Source organism: Numida meleagris, chromosome 4, assembly GCF_002078875.1.
Source record: "Numida meleagris isolate 19003 breed g44 Domestic line chromosome 4, NumMel1.0, whole genome shotgun sequence".
NCBI lineage: Eukaryota > Metazoa > Chordata > Aves > Galliformes > Numididae > Numida > Numida meleagris.
In genome coordinates this window covers 89,437,056-89,457,406 of record NC_034412.1, presented here as the reverse complement: position 1 = coordinate 89,457,406, position 20,351 = coordinate 89,437,056, and the positions used below count along the sequence as shown (strand labels likewise).

The 20,351-nt window shown below is 37.2% G+C and overlaps 1 protein-coding gene across 3 annotated transcripts in view; it reads right to left on the bottom strand.

Annotated features, from left to right (window-relative positions):
- The window catches only part of ZFYVE28 (zinc finger FYVE-type containing 28), a 144,416-nt gene that overhangs the window by 45,422 nt on the left and 78,643 nt on the right, over window positions 1-20,351 (bottom strand). For 2 of the 3 annotated variants that reach the window (XM_021394859.1, XM_021394860.1), the window contains exons 3-6: window positions 9,110-9,247; window positions 6,412-6,614; window positions 4,612-4,701; window positions 3,085-3,174 (exon numbers count right to left, since the gene is read on the bottom strand). In XM_021394859.1, coding sequence (XP_021250534.1) covers window positions 3,085-3,174; window positions 4,612-4,701; window positions 6,412-6,614; window positions 9,110-9,247 — 521 coding nt within the window. Of the gene's footprint in view, window positions 1-3,084; window positions 3,175-4,611; window positions 4,702-6,411; window positions 6,615-9,109; window positions 9,248-9,641; window positions 9,837-20,351 lie in introns of all 3 variants that reach the window. The other variant, XM_021394861.1, reaches the window with a different exon arrangement.

The window sequence follows — 20,351 nt, the reverse complement described above, 5'->3', positions numbered from 1 at the left end:
AGAACTTCCTGTGTACAAGTTTTCGGTGATTACTCCTCGTCCTATTGCTACAAACTGCCGAGAAGAGTCTGGCCTCATCCGTTTGCCTCCCACCTCCCTTTAGATATTTATAAACATTTATCAGATCCCCTCTCAGCCTTCTTTTCCGTAGGCTGAACAGACCCAGGTTACTCAGCCTTTCCTCACATGAGAGATGCTCCAGGCCCTTTATCATCTTTGTGGCCCTTCACTGGACTGGTTCTAGGAGATTCCTGTCTTTTCTGAACTGGGAAGCCCAGAACTGGACACAGTAATCTAAATGTGGCCTCACCAGGACAGAGTAGAGGGGGAGCATAAGCTCCTTTGACCTGCTGGCCACACTCTTTTTAATGCACCTCAGAATCCCATTGGCTGTCTTGGCCACAAGGGTACATTGCTGGCTCATGGCCAACCTGTTGTCCACCAGGACCCCCAGGTCCTTCTCTACAGAGCTCCTCCCTAGCAGGTCATTCCCCAACCTGTATTGATGCACGCAGTTATTCCTCCCCAGGTGCAAGACTCTACACTCGCTCTTGTTAAACCTCATCAAGTTCCTCCCTGACCAACTCTCTAGTCTTTTCAGGTCTTGTTGAAGCGTAGCACAGCCTTCAGGAGCGTCAGCCATATGCTGACATATGCTTTATTTTACCTTGAACATTTTCCCTGTCCTTGGGTATGTGAGAGCTGACTATTTCCAGGGCACACTGTTTTTCCAGCAGTCAAATTACACATTGCTTCAGAGACACTTTCCAGGTATTCTGCATCTGGATCATCCAGAACAATGGAGACATGTACTAATAAAACCCTTGGTGTCTTCTGCTCAATAGCAAGACCTTTGCATAGCCACCTAAAGCTTTCTAAGATACAACAGCAATGCTGGTGTCATAAATAATACAAAACCCACTGAAGTATTTTAAAAAAATAATAATAAAAAAAGACCACTTATACTCTGGTTACCATCTGGAATATACTGCTCTTTTTTCTTCTGTTTATAATCTTAAGAGTCTGGCTCATGCCCTGGTACCAGGATAGTACTGTAGTCTCCCATCCGGCTGGAAGATGGCCATCACAAAGTTCAGAATTGTCAAGGTAACAGAAGGTTCAAGAAATCTGACTACTGAACTTGATGAACCTTGCTCTGGGGAATGGTATTCTGAGGGCAGGAGCAAGGAATGGGGTGAAGTGGAGCAAGAAGGAATTTGCTTCTTTTGCAAGTCTTTTTCATTTTTTTTGTGGCTTAAGACAAATTATCCTGTTACCAAGGATGCATACTTTTTTTTTTATTTTAAGCTTTCTGAGCTTCAACAAGAAGACTGACACAAAGCAACACAGTTATCACTGACTCATGTAGTAATGTTCTGCCTGATTGTCCCTTCTTTCCGAGTAGAAGCTAGAGACTGTTTCTGCTGAACTTCAAGCAGACAGAACATCATTCTTTTGTCAGTTTCTAGGTTCACTTTTTTTTAGAGCTTAATTCTCAGAAGAAATAAAAAAATATAAGCAACCAAAAAGGGCTACAGCGCTACAAAAATGTTTATGAAAAGGTCTCTGCTTGATACCTTTGAAAGAGTTCAGAATCAAAGCTTGAAACTAGTCGTACTGTGGAACAAAATAAAAATAGCTAAAAAAGTGTATCTAAGTATTTCCTACTAAATTCAGTATTAACTGACACCTGTTAACACACAATGCAACATACAATATGTACAGTAAGCTAATGTCTGAAAAGAAATCTTAAAGAAAAATGACTCTGAAAATGATTCCTTAAAGGAAAGGCTTGCTATTAGAGGATCAAAAGAAGCCAGCAGTTCTCCTTGCCCTAGATGCATCCTACATAGCCTACAGAACATCAACAGCATGGCAACTTGAAATGAAAGACAGATGAAACTCAAAGGCATTCTCCTTTTGCAGTCCAAATAAACGGCTTGCATTTCTTCAAGACAGCACCATAAGGATGGTGTAATTTTCCTGCATAACTTTGCATGGCAGTGATTTATTTTCAGATCACCAGATACTCAGGAGCAGTTAAATTGATTTCCCTTCTCTATCTCTGTCCTTCTTTGTAATTTGGGATTGGCACTGCATGTTTTCCAGAGAGCCTTCGGTTTTCCAGTGAGCAATCATGTTCTTCTTTGTGTCTTCCAAGAGCTTCAGACTGTATTCTCACTTTCATGCTGTCTTTTGATAATTAGATTAATTTCTTTAGAATGTCACTTATAAAGAATATCAAGTTTAAAGAAAAACAATGGGTCACGGGGATATCCAGAACAATATTACACTCAGGATTTGAGGTTTCTTATTTCCCTACTACTACTACTATACTACTCCTATACTACTTTCATTAGTTAACTTTAAAACATTCTCAGTGGTAAAATATTTAAAATGTACTGGCTTTACTGCAGAGAAACTGCTATCTTATTAAATCAGGAATACTCATTAGGAACAATGCATTTGATCTGATCAATCTTAAATAAACTGCAAGAAGCAAAAAATCTGCTTTAATTCAATTGTCTGAATGGTCAATACAGGGTACAAATTCACACAACAATTTATACTTATTAATACTTTCCTTGCAAGGGATTTAAACTGACTCACTGGTCACAATGCACTCAGCTTGTTATGACAGTTCCTTTCAGATCTTGACTAATTAAGAAAAATACACAATAACTAATAAAAATGTTTGGTTTTCAGAACTCGTATCCTTAAGTTACACTATTTTTGAGTGACAGAATATCTGCATTCAAAAAGATCTTTTTTGACAGCATGAAATACTATATACTGATGTATTTGATTCATCACTCAATTTTTTTTTCTTTCTGGAGGATGACCGATCAACAGTTCTAGGGCCCTGCCTCCTATAGCCCCCCTCTTCTCTTTCTTTTTTCTCTTGACCTTCAACAATAAACTGGCAATTACTCTTCTAAAATAAAAATCCTCTTTTTCTGTAAGAAAATGCAAGAAAACTCAGGTGAAAGAAAACATGTCAAAATTCTGAGCCAAGTTTACTAAATCTTAAATAGTTTTGTAAGTGAACAGAAGCAGAGCAGAGTAGTTAATAGAATTACTTACCATACAATGGCTAATCTTGGAATAGTAAACATTAAAGCTGGTTCGTAGTCATCAATCATATCTTGAGTGAGGTACCCAAGCCTTAAGGCTCTAGGCAGAAGAATAAATTGATTTAGTAAGAGATTAGACTCACAAAGAAACCATTTCAACATGAAAAAAATCTGAAAAAAATATTGTGAGGTAAGCCCAAATGACTGTTGCAGTCTCCACTGTAAAAAACAATATAAGAAAAAAACATTTCAACATATAAAGCTTTTAAGGTTATCCAAAACCAAAATAATTTTTATGCCACTTTCCCTTCTTATTCACTATTTCATGGCTGTTTTCAGCTTGTTGCTGGAAAATACTGGTGGTTACGGGCTTGCAAGCGAAATGGTTTTAAAATAACAAAGGAAGCATTTGGTTTCATTTCAATTAAAATTTGCAAAAAACTTTTAGGTCAAAACACACTAAGCTTACAAATCTAACTAAAATAAGTTATATAAAGCAACAGTTATCAGGACCCTTCACTATTCCCTAACAACTCTTCAAATATCTTAAGCCCTTTTTAGGACTGAAACCCATTTTTTTCATTTTTTAAGGCTTTTCAACTTGATGGGATCTTCTAAGTTTCTAGTTTCTTCATAGTTTCTTAATTGCCTTATAAATTTCATAAATTTGTCTATATAACAGTGAAAGATGACACCTAAATGGCACCTTGCTCCAGCTGATAGAGTTGTTCCTGAGCAGAATGGAATTAACAGCTTTTTCATCTTCTTTATCAATACTTCTATTCCCAAAGACAATAAAATGAACACTTTGCTTGGTGCTAGGACTAGATGCACTTATCTGATACATGGCTAACTACAACTTCCACATTTTTTCCTACAGTCCACTGCCAGATTATCCAAAGCTGCAAAAATCAAGCCACAGTTTTCCTCTGAATGGGCAAATATATGGCATTTATATTTATACTTGTTGCAATCACTTTCAGTTGTAATCCTTTCTTCTAAAATGCCCAAAACACCTCTGATCTTGGTGCCATCTAAACATTGTGAAAGTGTGCTCTGTACTTTCAATTCCTTGATCAAATCTCAACCACACGATATGCATAGATGCTCCAGTCCTCCTAGGGTTTTCAAGAAACTTTACAAGTTCTTCATGTTAATCACTGATGTTTCACGTATGATTTGAATAATCTCCTCACATATTCTTGACTGAATTATCATTAACCATTGATGTCTTAAGCAGATTTAGCCCATTTAAATGCTAACTCTTCATTTACACATATACAACTAGCCACACCTACAATATTACAGGATTATTACCTTTTACAGCCATAAGAAAACACTTGTACCTGGCAAGCATGCATAATATTTTTTAAGCTTGTAGTTGGATATTTGCTAGGAAAGCATTTAGCTGACATTTTTATGATGCTTCTTACAGGCTACTGGTAAGGTATTTCTACAAAAAATCAGACTGAAAGCTGAATGCTTCAATGCCGTGAAGCACTGAAATGAAAATCTGGTAATTAATTGAATTGCTTACCTTTCCACAGTTTCACAAAAAAGTACGATTACCTCTTGCTGTACATAATATTCTTTTGGAGACTTCACAGGTACCATAGCCGACACGTAACTACAGAGATCATAAAATAGTTAGTGTACAATTTTTTTACATGGTTTACCAGTTCAGACCATAAATAAAAAAAAAAAAACCTAGGCCAAATCACCTTAGAAATATAACAATTCCTAAACCGTTTATATTTGAGAACACACACTACAAAACTGCACAGGGTGAGAAGCTATGTGAAATGCAGCTGATTTACTTATTGCACATTGAGGTAACAGAACTCAGAAGAAATTTCTAAGTATCACATCACATAATTGGACTTTCATACTCAACGGCACAGGGAGGCAGGTCCTACAAAGATCTTTATTACCGTATCCTGACAACCGAAGACTTGACGCTGCATTTCATGGAGAAAAAACCCAACTAAAATACATATTTTATCTAGAAAGGTTTCAGCTGAAATTGTATTAGTGAAATTCATTTAGTCAGTGGAGAAACAGTTTGGGAGACTTAAAAAGGTGGTCTAGTTTCTATGTAGAATTACATGCAAAATCCCTAATAGACAAGGCAAGAAACACCAGTAGAAGGAAGTGGTCTTCTGTCATGTTATCCAAACAGTCACTTGAGGACTACATGTAACGCAGGAAGGAAAAAAGTTTTGGAAAACAATGGCAAATAAAACTTCTGTATGTACAGTTGGTTTGAACAGGTCACAAACTGGGCAGGCATTGTCCAGAACCAGCTACTGATTGTCACTCGTGTCTGCACAAAAAGTCACACTTAGAAAATATTTTCAATCAGTGATTTCGATGTTTTCCAATATAACAACATAATTATAATTTTCTGAATAAAATAAATGGGTAAAATAAAAGAAATAACAAACACTGAGGGAGAACAAACAGTAATGGAAAACAGGACATTCTAGGGATGATTCCTAAGAAAAATTTAAGACACTATCCAAATATAAGAAAAATTGTTCTGTTAAAGGTAGGAATTGCTGTATTACATTAGATCCATAGACATTCTTGTCCAGAATCCTGTCTCTAACTATTCCAGCACCTCATACCTCCAAGACACATGCAGGAAGCTGGCTTAAATCATGCAGCACAATACAAGACTTAGTCAATAAGATCTTTAACCCAATAAGTAGTTATTTTTCTCACCCCAGAAGCAGTTATTTTTATTTTTGCCATAAACCTCCAAGCCATAATTCCATCACAAGTTTTTAAATCAATACTTTCTTGGCTTTAATTATGCCTCAATGTGTAAAAGCATTTCCTTCATCAGATTTCAATCTGCCTTCTTAAATTCACTGAGTACATCTCGCTTTTATCTCTTAGCATGAGAGAGACCAAAATCTCATAATCTCTAGACTGTTTGTTATCATAAATATTTTTTTAATATCTCTTATTTGTCGCCTCTCCTCTGACAAAGAAAACACTGGAGGAAGAGATTTATGGCTTTCTTTTGTGTCTTGGAAAACCTCCCTCAAATGCCATATGCCAGTATGCAAATGGAAGATTACAGTTGACTTGAAGAGATCAAATGCTGATTGCTAAAAAGCTATTTAATTTTCTATTATTGCTACAATAGAACAGAAAAACGTAACAATATAATATATTACTGAAGAATTCAACTGCTGTGATAAAAAAAATTAGACTTTTTTCTAGAAAAAGAAAACAGAACAAAACAGCCAGCTTCTAAAAAAAAAAAAAGCAAGCAACAGCAACAGCAGCCAGGGCAATGTTTTCAATGCATTTACTTCAGATTAGTTACCTTAATTCAAATTCAGCAAAAAGGACATCAAAATGCTTGAGTGAATCTTTCATTTTTTCTGTGTAGAGGTTCAAATCTCTTAAGGCCTGGTCACGTATGATGTTTCTAACTTCCTCTAAGCTGCGGGTCAGATCCTTGGCCAATGGTCTCATAGCCATACTCTCAATTTCCCGATTCATAATAATCGAACCAGCAGCCAAACACTATGAAAACACATTGAGAGAGAAAATATTCTTTTACAAAGTTACTTTTATGTTAACAAAAGCAGAAAATGAGATATTTGATATATTAACTTAGAGATTTAAAACTGATATGCTGAGATTCCTAAGACTTTTTCTAAAAGGTTAGGGAGCAGCTCAGTCAGGGAGACATGAGAGTGAGAAGAAGGCTGGCAGACGAACTTACAGAAAGTTCTTATCTGACAAGCAAGGAAATCTTTAGTAGAACATGTCCTTGGTATTGCTTGCAGAAAAGGGACATGAATGCAGCTAAAATATGATCAATGGACTGCTTAAATTCAGGCTGGACTGCTTCCATTTGTAAAACAGATCTATCCTTACAAAACGGAAAGAACTTCTGCTTAAGAGATTCCTTCCTCTGACCAACTCAGAGCCATTAAACATATACTTTTACCTGAACATATTAACAAAACTTTTTTTTTCCCAATAATAAAAATCATGCTAGTAAAAAGAAGTTATTTAATAATCTTTACTCTTAGCTTTATTCCCCTACAGATAGATTAGAAGACAGATTAAAAGACAAGAAGCACAGACATAAGTCCTACAGGCTGTATTAACAGAAATATTTTCTTTAACTGAAACCATAGGGATCTGCTTTAGTCTAAATTCTCATTTTATTCTTTTCAAACTCCTCTCTGCAGTTCTGCCCCTCTCCCCTGCTCTCTGTGGAAGGACCATTGCTGCAGCCCTGGACAGAGGAGATGCAGCCCCAGTCCTTGTTCAGCAGCCTCATGTGTGCTCTACAGGTACTCAGAATCAATTATGTTTTTACCTTTTTAAAGCCAAACCAGGACAAGGTAAGCCTTACCTGCCAATAGGTGCTCTTAGCCTGATGTCTGAAAGTGACAGCACTGACAGGACACGAGTGCTATGGATAACTTCAGCACTGCATACATTACATCACTGAAACCAATAGGATGGCTCAGACCATGATGAAAGTTTGAATTGGAACGATTACAAGTATGAGCTTCTGTAACCCCAACAATCACTAATGGGAGGAAGTTTTTTTCTCCTAGAAGATACTGGCTATCTCAGTGATTCCCACAAGCATTTTCCACCATGCACTCAAAGAGAAGTTACTACCTTCATTGAGAATTTTCCTGTTTGTTGCTGCAATCCCAGTGTGTTAGTCCCTTAGAAGAGAAGAAGATAATGGGATTCACAGGGATTCATTATGAAAGGCTTTATAAAGAATTACCCCATCTTATCCTCCCTAACTGCCAAGGAAGGTCTACCAAGTCAACATAACAGACATCTTCAGCATTTTAAAACTGAGCAGAGTGCCAGCTGGATGAAGGTAGGGAAGGTCACATCTTAACATGAAGAAAAACTGCTGCTTTCACTGCTGAGCACAGGATTATAAAGCACTGATACTGCAAATTCATTTTGCAAATTCTGTCCAGGACTTCCCCAACCCAAAGGAGCCTGCAATTAACAACTGTCAAAGAAACCTTCAGAAACACATGGAGATATATTGGACAGAACAACACAAGATCTGCTGATATAGATCATGTACTATAAAAGGAAAGGAGGCACTGGTAGAGAAAAAAATGGTTAATAGCAGGAGCTGATGGATTGCTTCAAATAGAAAAGATGCAAAGCTGAGAAAAACATAAGGTGCTGTTATGTGCTGGGATGCCTAGACTACTTCCCCTCCACCTTAATAAATGCACAGTGCTTAAAGTCACCTCAAGGCTAGCAGATCTGAAGATACTAAATTGACCATAACAATGTCATAGTGATTTTTTTAGCCAACAGATATAAGTACTAATGAATAAGCATCTTACATATCACAACATTTTTTCTGATTCTTCAGGCTTCCCTTTATTAATATAAAAGTGGCTTATTCCCTGTAAAACCCCTCACTTCTATAGGCTGCTTTAGAAGTAGGTCTTTGAGAGAAACCAGATAAGAGAAGGAAAGTGGACTTCAGTGTTTTGCACAGAATCCATTATATTTTCAGCATACATATAGAACGAGTACATTAAGTGCAAGAAATGTCAGCAGGACAAAGTTCTGCATGTTTAATGAGTTAAAGCATAACATACACATTAAAATAAAATGACAGCATACACTTATGTTTGCAGGAGAACTTCTCTCCTGAGAAAACTTCCTTATATCCCTTTGCTTCTAAGGTTTTCAAAAGCATGAGATGTGAGATGGCCTATCAGGATAAAAATTATGAAGAATACAAATCAGATGCTAATTCAAAAAGGAACAGTTTTTATAAGGTGGTCATATCGACAGCAAAGAATTACAAAAATAACCAAAGCCATAGTGAAAGAATCCCCTTCCACTGCACATCCACAGCAAGTTCTCAAGGATCTGTCTCCATCACTCTGTAACTAGATGGACCATCTTCAAAGAAATCTCAGGGTACATGTTAAATTCTAACTGCAAGCTTTATACAACAAAAATTTGTCCATTAATCCCAAGTGAAAGAAATATCAGAGACTTACTTCTGCTCCAAACCAAAGCTGTCCTGCAAGGTTGTCATGGCGTATTTCTTCCGGAAACTTAACACAAAAATCTCGGTTGGCCCGTTCATGAGGAATGCATTCATCCATGATTTGATTTATGATGTTCAAAACATTATCCTGAAGCAAAATACAGGATAACATATAAATTGTTCCAAAGAAATCCCAAACTTTTTTTTCCTAATTTTTAATGGAGTTTATTAGTGAGACTTCAAATAAGCAAGGTAGAAAATGCGTTACGCAACCCATAAGGTCACCACACACACACAGCATTCCCTTTGAAAAAAATTAGAATATTGCTTGGAAGGAATCATAGAATTAGAGAATACCCCAAGATGGAAGGGACCTGTAAGGATCACGGAGTTCAACTCCCGGCTCCACACAGGACAACCCAAAGGAAGGGCGGGAACCTACTTTTTGTCATCTTCTGATAGTTTCTCAGACTTGCTTCACTTAACTTTAAATACTTCAGTGGGACTTCTGATGAGGAGGTATGACTGAAAGACCTTCTTACCTCCAGCTATCTATCTGCAAGATGCCGGTAAATCAGCTAGCAGTACAAGTAAATTAGATTTCTTTCATTTCCTCTCAGCAGCCCCAGTGACATGCATTCCATTCTTCCTGAAAAGAATGCCCTACAGAGCGCCCTGGAGCCATAAGAAATTGACTTATGTTGTGATTGTCAGGGTTGAGTAGACTTGAGTTTGTCCTGGAAATAGAGACAAAGAGGTTTCACCACTCCAGTCCCCAGTGGGCAAAAGCTGGCACGTTCTGTGCCATCTCACCTCCCAGACCATCCAGGAGGATGTGGGGACACAGCACTAATTAGAAAGTACTTAGTAATAGCTCTAACATACCTCTGGAGCAGGACAAAGAACAAAGTGCTCTAACAAGATTCTTGATATGCAGAAAATAATCTGTATTCATTTACTTGAGAAGATAATTTTCACATAACCCTTCTGGGTACTGCAAGGAATTTAATTACCATAATAAAGGTAGATTCAGAGCACAGGGAAGGCTGAGTGCTTTCATTATAAAGATGCTTTGTTTGTCTCGTGCTTTTTGTACTATTTACAGAATTCACATTCTACTTAAAATATTTTTTCAAACAAATAAAAACAAATCTGTCGTGTATAGAACTGTTTAACAGGCAGAACTGCTTTAAGACTGCACTTCACTTCTGTATTTTTCTCTGTACTTAAAAAGAAATAACAGAGGACAAGAATTTTAAATAAAGCTGCCTCTTTTATATGTTCCCTACTGAGAAAAAACAAAACCTACTCTAGGTAAGAAAAAAAAAATCTATATTTTCTGTAATTCCAGTGCAGACTGCTGGAAGTGCTCTTGCCACAAAATAATCTTAGTATCAATCCTGTAACCACAATGGTCTCCATCCAAACAATAAATAAATCAACCAACTATGATTGGCAATATTTATTACACATTCATATACAGTATTTTATCTATTGATATAATAATTGAAACACTCTTATATGTGTTTTTTAAGTCTAGCTTATTTAAGGACATGAAACTATTAGAGAGCATGCAAAGGAAGGCGACAATGATGGAGAAGGCTCTAGAAGGCGAGATGTCTGATGAGTGGCTGAGGCCCCTCGGCTTGTTCAGCCCACAGCAGAGGAGCTGAGGGGAGGCCTCATGGCGGCTACAGTTCCTCACAGTGAGTGGAGGGGCAGCGCTGAGCTCTGCTCTCTATGACAGAGACAGGGCCCGAGGGAACGGCATGGAGCTGTGACAGCGGAGGGGCAGGTGGGGGTTAGGGAAAGGGTCTGCACCAGAGGGCGGTGGGCATGGCCCTTATCTGCCAGAGTTGTTTATTTAGCATTTGGTCAATGCTCACAGACATATGGTTTGGATTTTAGGTGGTCCTGTGTGCAGACAAGAGTTGGGCTCAATGATTCTTGAGGACCCCTTTCAGCTCAGGCTGTTCTATGAAGATGCCCGCACCAGGCTGGGCACAGGCACTCTTGGCCACTTGCTGAAGGAGCAGCAGCCTGCCAACACTTGCCCTCCTCTGGGTAAATTGGTACGAATTACATGCAAATTAGTAGGTAATGTTAGGGTGACAAAGGCAGACTAATGGCAAGTTACCATTTTCCTTCCTCCCCTCTCTTCCTTCTCAGTTCTATTCAATACAGATGTAGATAAAAGGATCAGTAGAAATGCAATTTCTTAATTCCTTCTAGGTAATACTCTCGTCACATCATTATACAGGCAAGATCTAGCTGGGAAACCAAAATATTTTGAATGTAGGTTCCATAAGGAAATCAGCTCCTAAACCATTTATTTCCCTTCTCAAAGCAACAGAGTGAAGAATAGAACTGAGGATTATAACTTACAAATGGGAGAAAGTCACAAGTCATTCATGATGTATTTTAAATCAGTTATTACTGATCTATTGCAAGAGCAGGTGCTTTGTCTGTAGCTCCCATATTAGCACCAGAGCAACAGAAGTTGGCAAATCAGAATAAAAAAAGAGACATTTCTGTTTTCAGGGTATTAGCATGAGCTTGCAAAGATCTTTTTATCTCTGTATCAATCCAGTATTAAAAGTAACCCTACCAGCTGGATTTTTACAAAAGCTGCAGAAAATGTAGAAACATATATTTAAGCAGGGAACTCAGAAAAGAATTGTATTTGAGTCTGATTTGTATCAGTTTAAATAATCCAGCTCAATTTTAGTTTAGGACATGATACTCCAACTGATTTTACTTGGCACCGAACTTGAATATGAGAAAATACAGTTTCCCATTTCTTGCTTTTCCAAAAAGCTGCACAGAAGAGGATAGTGAGGGCCATATTGAAAAGCCTTTCCCAATTGCTCATTTAAATAATTATTTAACTTTAATGCACTCCTTTTCAAATGCTATCTTATTTTACAGCGACAGGACAGACTGAACTCCCATTTCATAATCAATTACAAACTTATTCAAAATTCTCTATATGTGAAAGAAAGCTTTATGCAAATGGAGTGCAGCAACACGATTCATACTGGGGTGTTTTTTTTTTACTATTTGAAAAAAAGTCCTAAGATTCCATCTAAATCATCTCAGGAACTAATTATAGACATCATGAAATTTTGCACCTTAATGCACAAATCAGATATTGTAACTGAAAGTAGTAGTATGCAATAAAGATAACTACATTTTTACAGAAAGCTATATTCCAGTTCTTCAGGACGTCATTTGTTTACTGTGTAAATGGCATTTGATATTTTTTCCCTGTTTCTTCAGGTGTTCCTAGAGTCTATAGATGCTTCTGCTCTAAAACACCACCAAAGATCTGCCATCACATCCTCATGCATGCAAAAAAAATGCAAAAACAAAAATACAGCTTGTTATTTGAATAGCACTATTAAGTTAAACCGTAGGTAATAAGGGTTTTACTACAATATCCACTTTTTACTGGAGATCAATCACAATAGCTCAACCTTTAGACAAGTAGCAGGTTTTTTTCAAGAGTTACCTCGCTTCACATGGGCAGCCAGTCAATGGGACAAAAAGCAACATGAAAATCACAGTTGAAGAGATGAGCACCTTTCCCTTCCTAATCTATTGGTTATACTGGAAGACTAAAAAAATAATATTTTATAGAACTTTAATATTTAGTGTTTAAGTGTTGAGACAATTCTATAAAGTAAACTGGTTTTGGTGTTTCAAGATGTGTAATTTCCAAAATTCTCTCTCTCTATAGTGTTTATTTTATCCTACTACAGGGAGAAAAAAAAAAAAAAAAGAAATACAATTCTCCATCAGATTCCGTCCCTCTTCCATTCCTTCTTCTTACGACACCCTGAGCAGAGAAATCTAAATAGGAAATTTAGAATACTTGCTACTATAATGATTTCAAATCTCAGCTGCTTTGAAACTGGAAGAATGCCAGCCAATTTAGACAGACTAGCCAATGCATTGTAAGCAAATTAGTCTTTTCTTTAAAAGAGCTTCAAGAAACATTCAATTTAGTTAATTACAGTATTCTGCTTTGTAAGCAAACGAATGGGTTCAGATACATGGCAGCACAGAGGTTTTGCTCTAATTTAAGCAACAGAAATCAATTAGTTGGAATTGAAGTCGTAAATCTTTCACTTGATCCATCTTTCTACATAAAAGCCTCCGGATGTTAATGTATCCTTTGGTGGCTTTATCTGTTATCTGCTGGATCATTTGCATACAGGGATGAGCACTTTTGTTTCAGCTGCTCTCTTCAGTCTTTCCAGCAGCACAATGGCCAACGCTGCTTTTGGGATTTATTCCAAGTTCCGCATTTCCTGGAAACCAGAACTGGGTGCTTCCTGTAATGAAGAACATTTGTTTGTATTTATTTTGATAGGAAATATAATGAGCAGCAGAGAAACAGTGAATGCAGTTAGCCACAGTAGAGGACAAAATGTTGGTTTATTTTTGGCCCAGCAATAATTGGCCATATACTCAATAATCAGAGCAAAAAGCCAACAGTAACCACAGCATTAGCCTTTGGATAGGTACAAAAAGAAGAGCTGATAACTCCATCTTAGCTATGGTCTAAAAGATATGCTTCTATCAGTGAAAGGCAGATATATCTAACCTTCTCTACTTATCCTTGATAAAATCTGTGCTGCCCCTCCATGCTATTAAATTTAATGATTTTCTTGAGATCCTCTACAAGAGCAAAGTAGCTTCCTGTGTTGCTAAGTACCTCTTTGTTCTCCATTATTTGAATTATCCTAGTATCTAGCCATGGTAACACAGTCTGATAACATTACTATGAGCTCAACAGACTGTTTTTTAGCATCTTCATTGAAATGATGTCCTTTAGAACTCCTCTTTCTTTTTCTGGCATGATGTTAAGTTGCAGACCACTTCAACAGTGTGTTTCTGACAAACAGCAGCAACTCATAAACAGAAATTACATAAAGGGACATACAGGAAGATTCTGCTCCAATTTAAAGAATTAGCTGGCACTCAGGTTTTTATGGCTTATGCTAAGCAAAATAAGAGACATAACAAATGAAGTATGCTTTGTAAGTAAAGTAAAGGGACTCCAGAGGACACCCAAATTCTAGCTTCAGCACCCCACAGGGTCTCTGCCAGCCCATTTCAGCAGTCACAGTCTCTTTCCATACAGCAACAAGTTCCACTGCTTACCCTCCACCCCATTTCGTACAGATGTCAAAGCTCACACTTTCAGTCTCTTTTTTGCCTGATGAGCTTTGTAATTATTTCCCACTGCTAACTTCTAGATGCTCCCCTTTCTAAAAGTAACTTCAGACTTTCCTCAATTTTGTACAGTAGCTTAGTTTAACGTAGCACACTACAAAATGCTTCCAAAATCCACCATGACTGAAAGGCAAGTTGGATCTCTAGCAATTTAATTGCTGTATCTCCCGACAACAGCAGCAACAATTGTGTTGCTGTGTTGAACTGCAGCAAAGCCTCTCTTCCCAAACTGCCTTGATGGCATATCCTTGTGAGGGCACAACACACCCCAAATATCACAGGTTTATTAATGGAAATGTTGATCTTATCTCCTTTATATGCTCCAATTTATTATGCGTACACTGAATAATTACATCTCCAAGTGGAGTGATTGATGCATCTGAGCTGGTGAAGATGGGCACACCAGTTTTCAAACTGGAGAAGTCACGGATATTAGAGTACAGCTCCAAATGCAACTATTATTTTAACCAACATTTTATTTATTTCCCAACTAAAACAACATCTTCACTAGGCCAGCATGCGTTCTTCCAATGGATTACATTTATATTTAACTTCAATCTGCTCTGAGCATCTGCCTCTAACACAAAGACCTAATCGTGGAATTAATTTCCCTCTTTTCCTGCTACCCACCCAAATATAGCTCTCAGTAAATACAAGGGAAATCTCCATTTACAGAAGGGATGTTCCTAACTACCACCAACTTGTAAGTCTGTATTAAGTAACACATCATTGCAGGGTATCCTCCCTTTGCAAAGAACATTTTCAGACCTCAGAAAAATTCAGTGTTCCCAATGCCATAAGAAAAAGAAAGAAAACCACCTGTTCTACTCCATCTGTTTACCAACAAGCCATTAGCTAATAACAGACATTACAGCCTGAACGGAAATGAAGAATACCTGGACTTGTACTGAAGAACTGGGGTCTCAGCACAGAGCTTTTTGGCCAAGCCTTCCTTCACCAAGAAGGGAGAACTTACCTCCGTACACAGTAAAACAAGGTATTACTAGATAAACATTGTGGATTAGAGACACGCTCTTAAAACAGTTTAACTACTTGAGCTTCTTCTATAATATGAGGTTTGTCTTGTATTAAAAGACTCTTGAAAACAATCTAGTAAGTAAACTGGTACTTTAACATCCCCTTTTACGTAGTTTCATAGCAACAGAAGAGTAATTCTTTCTGAACATGGGCGTGTGCTAGAATAAACATTACCAGGTTTCCTGTGTGGCACAGCAACCTCAAAAATGCCTAAAAATGCACTGCAAGATCTCTCAAGAGCCTCAAAGTTGGTATCAACTTCCTTGTATTGCTTCAAACGTACCCAGCAGCAGAGGCCAAGAGCAGAACAAGGAACACGTCATCATGACTTACTGCCACCTCTATTAAATGCTACTGCAATTCTTTATTCCAATAGAAAGGGAAAAGAAAGGGAAGAGAATCCTTGGTTAGTTAATGGAGTTATACTGATGACCTAATTTATGGCCAAGCAATTTGTATTTTCTAGCCTCCTTGCTCATCATTCTACAGTCAACAATAATGCAAATCACCAAACAATTCCCAACAATGAAGAAAAGCAGCGAAACAGACAAGCATAGAAAGGACAATTATTTACCAATTTTAAAACTTTTATTTATTATTTATAATAATAAATAAATAATAATTTATATTATTATTTATTGTTGCACATTTATTTTTTAGCAAGTTGTATCACTATGTTGGTAACTTAACTTCTGGGAAAAAAAAAGAAAAGCAAACTTAAAATCTGCAGATACAGCCTACTTCAGTTATACAACTGAAAAAAATCAACTTTTCTGATACTAAAAGTAATGAAATGAGAAATATTGTAATAAATTATTAAACAATAAGATGAAACTACAGCAAAAAAAACTTAAAATCTTCTATCATACATAAACAATGCAGCATAAGCATTCATTTTCTGAAATTTAGGGATAATCATGGTATCACCAATTACATTAATCAAGAAATGCTTCTCTGTTTCATTTTTCTTTTTTTCTTTAAACTGACGCTGTTGCCACTTTAAATCAATTCGAAGTATAAAAGAGAACATTTTTCTCTGAACAAGGCTAGGCTCACTCTCTTATCAGTCAAATGCCCAGTCCTTCTGGCATGAATTTCTGAGTTTCCTAAATCTGTAGCACATCTCTTAAATTCCCCTGTGGGAATTTCTCTGGAGCCCACCTGCTCTATTATACTTTATGTAAACTCACAAACAGGCACAAATCAGGATACCAGCATGAGTCCATCCTTATCACAGATCAATGAATAATGAATACCTAAGTGTTCCAATTCTATTTGATGGAGAGATTCTGCCTTAGATTCCTACTTTTCCCCTCTGCTGCTCAAAAAAATATCCTTATTATCTACAGTTTCTAAACTTAGGGAACACTAAGGCAAAGATTTTCAATTTCTTTAAGTTCATTTCTTCCCTATAGCTCAAAAATTGCTTTGCTGTCTCCTTCACTGACCTCCACTAACATCACTAATATAAAATCTCAAGGGTTGCAAATTGAACAGACCAGAAACACTTGGCCATTACTTCCTCTAAAAGTACTCCTGGCTCAAGTCATGCTGTTTAACCTTTATATCATTTAACAAAATAACATAAGGAATAGATTCTTGCCAACTTCTAACCAGTCACAAGGTCTCAGAATCCAATGGAGAGTTTCTTAAACCTTTAGTCTAACTTGTCTCATTTAATGGTATCTATTTCTGTCTAATTCTGGAGGAAAATGTTCTTCGATGGACAGATGCAATCAAACATGAAAATGTCACACCTCTGAATTGCCTCACTGTTCACAGTGATTACAGTACATACTCCCAGTTTGCACTTGTCAAGAATGTTAATGAATACAATTAGTATTCCCGAGATAATTCGCTGCCAATTCACTATGACACCATCATTGTCCTATGAGTTATTTAACAGCTCTTCACAGGTATCTTCTTCACCAACGGATATTCATTAAAGCTGACTCTCTTTTTAAACATTGCTTTTTCATCAGCATGGATACAATTCAGATAAAATAAAGAATAAATAGCCTGTCCTAGAGATTCCTGACTGTCATGCCACTTGAAGTTATCAGATAACAGAAGACACCTTCGGATTAGTCAGTTTTTAAAGATGAGCAGCAAACAGCGTAAAACGGTTCTGCAACATAAGCTGACAGGTAGCAATGGCAGCTCAAGAAGCCTAGCCCTTATCTCACCCACTTTGCAGCTCTCAGTCTTGTCTCCAGCCTGTACCAGGCAGTCTTATCAGCACTGGCAGTTTCCTTGTACACAGGGCATATGTGAAGGGGCTCAGGGCACTGATCCACAGTAACACAGGTCATTTCCCTGGTAAAGTTCATGGGATGACACTGCAAATATTTGCAGCAGCACAGCTGAAGATGTGGCTTCTTAGCAGTCTGAAGCTAGCCGCAGCTTATTTAAACTGGCCCTGGATAAGGATCTATACAACCACTCCTCTCTCCACTCCTGGCTGTGGATACTCATCCAGCTGCGCATCAGCACTTTCATACCATTGCGCAACCATACGTACAGCAAATCAATTTGCTGGGAATGCAACCCCGCAGATCTGGCTACAAAGCAGGCTTCCAGGCAGATTCAACCCACCTCAAAGCTGGCTCCATCCCTATTGGAACTCAAGCCTGCTTCCTGGGACAGATAGACTGCTGTAGGAAGGAGAGACAGACAAAGTTGCCTTCTGGGATGGCAACACAGGCTCTAATCAGTTTTAGCTAACATGAAGCTCTGCTCTGTGGTTTTACCATGCCAAAGTGCAGGGATAGGAACAAGAATTGTGTAAGCTGGGGATGGAAAACCTTTATAGTGACACTGCCAATGGATCATGGAATTTCAGCCTAAAGGAACCACATGCTATAACACCAAAATCCATTTTTCAGTATATGTTTTTAAAATGAAGTTTGTTTATCTTGTTTTCTCATACTCAGCCACGTATTCAGGCTAATACGGTATTACATCAGCCATCAGCTGCAGAGTTGTATCCAGCAATAGTTCAACTCAAAACTACAGAGCCCAAAACTTTGCAGGTATCTGTTCTAAAACTGAGTTTTCAGGCTCAGGAACATTTCCACTATCAGTATATTTAAAATGATCAATTTAAGAATTTCCTTGTAAAATAAATTACAGAAAGATAATGCTGGCTATTGAGGAATGCACTTGGAATTTGATTTTCTCAATTATACAATATGATGTGCTTTTAGGCTCCTATTTGCATTGCAGAATAAGTCAGACAACCACAGATATGTTAATTAGATCTACTGAGAGAGCCCTTCTCATTCCAGTTAGAGGGTTAAATTATTTCCCAGGCAAATATGCAAAATCCCCATGGAAGCACATATAATAAACAAGGCAGATCCTGAGGCCACTGGTTTGCAGGAATACGCAAAAACAGTAGAACACTTTTTAACCCACTATTGTGAAAATCTAAAGTAAACATTACTACGTTAGCATGATGGAATTCATCCTTTGCTTATTTCTAAGACTACATCAGATGTAACAAAAAAATAATTAAGAGAGATTAGGTCAATATGGCAGTTTATCTCAGTGCCTCTTGTATTTATGCAGATCAATTCACTGAACTTTGCAGTCTAAGAATGATCACTTTGGTATTTTAACCCTGAGGCACCTGAAAAATCACAGAATACAAGTATCTGCTGCTTGGTATTAGCTTAAGTAAATTTCATCCACGCATACCTTCAGAATTGAAAACTTACTCATAGGGCTGAACCAAAAATGTATACGGACTACATCATACATGAGCACCAAGAGCACAGCTACAGTTTTTCTCCCTCCTGCCCCTTTTCTGAACAGGGAGCACTACTGCAGTATTGACATTTGGGAAGGACCATGTACTGGGGTAATACTGCTGTTTTTTTTTTATCTCACCACTGCTTTTAAAGAAAGCAAGACTATTTTGTGCAAGAAGTGAAAATCCAGCAGAAGTAGATGCGTAAGTGAGAAAGTGAGCATTCTTAAAACAACAGAGCATTCTTCCTGCATAATTCATGTCATACAAATATTTGTTTTCCAAGGTGTTCCAAGTTTTCGTGTGTACAAGTAGTGCAAAAGCTTGCAGGAACAAAGTCTACCATCTGCTGCCTGCTCTCCAATAAATAAACTTAGGCTCATCATAAGCTGTTTTCAAATCAACCTTTTTCATCTTCTCTGAAGTGTTCCTAACTTACTAAAACATGTAGTTCTTTGAGAAACTAAGTTATTTATAATTAAATGACTGTTGTAAAGTCTGCACCAATCATTTTAGAACATCATGCTACAGTGAGCTAACTCACATTCTTTCTAAAGCTTAAGTCTGAGGAAGACATAGATTGCGTCTTCACAATGCAAATGGAACAACGAGTACTCTTCTCTCTGTCTTATGATCAAGTTAACTTGATGGGTAACTGTTAATCTATTTTTTCCCTTCACCTTGAACTCAAGACATTTGATTGGTAGCTTGTTAAATTACACACTAGTAGTAACAATAGTGCAGTCTGCAACTCATCTGTTCTCTCAGTAAACTCTAAATCTATGTTGTAATTTGTCCTGCTCATATGCAGAAGTCCTTGGTGTTCCCAATGTACAATACACGTAGATTGAGATCTGTATGCAGAACTTTATATAGATTTCCTTTCGTTTAATAAAAAACTTACAAGTTTTACATGAGAAAAACAGGTTGCAAAATATTCCACAAAATATTCATAATAATCCTATGTTTGAAATATATAGACAGTATTATTAAATACATAGATATATTGCTGTTACATTTATCCAAAACAGGAAACAGTTAATGACTTATGAATTATTTCTTATAGGAAAGTTTAACCTTTAGCTTTCAAAGCTGTTAAGATCCCAATGTAAATTGAATTCCACTGCTATGGATTTTCTTTATGAAATTAATTTGCCGTCTTGTGTTTCTTATCATACTTGTCCAGGATGAAAGAAGAATTAAATGATTTATTTTCTTAAAT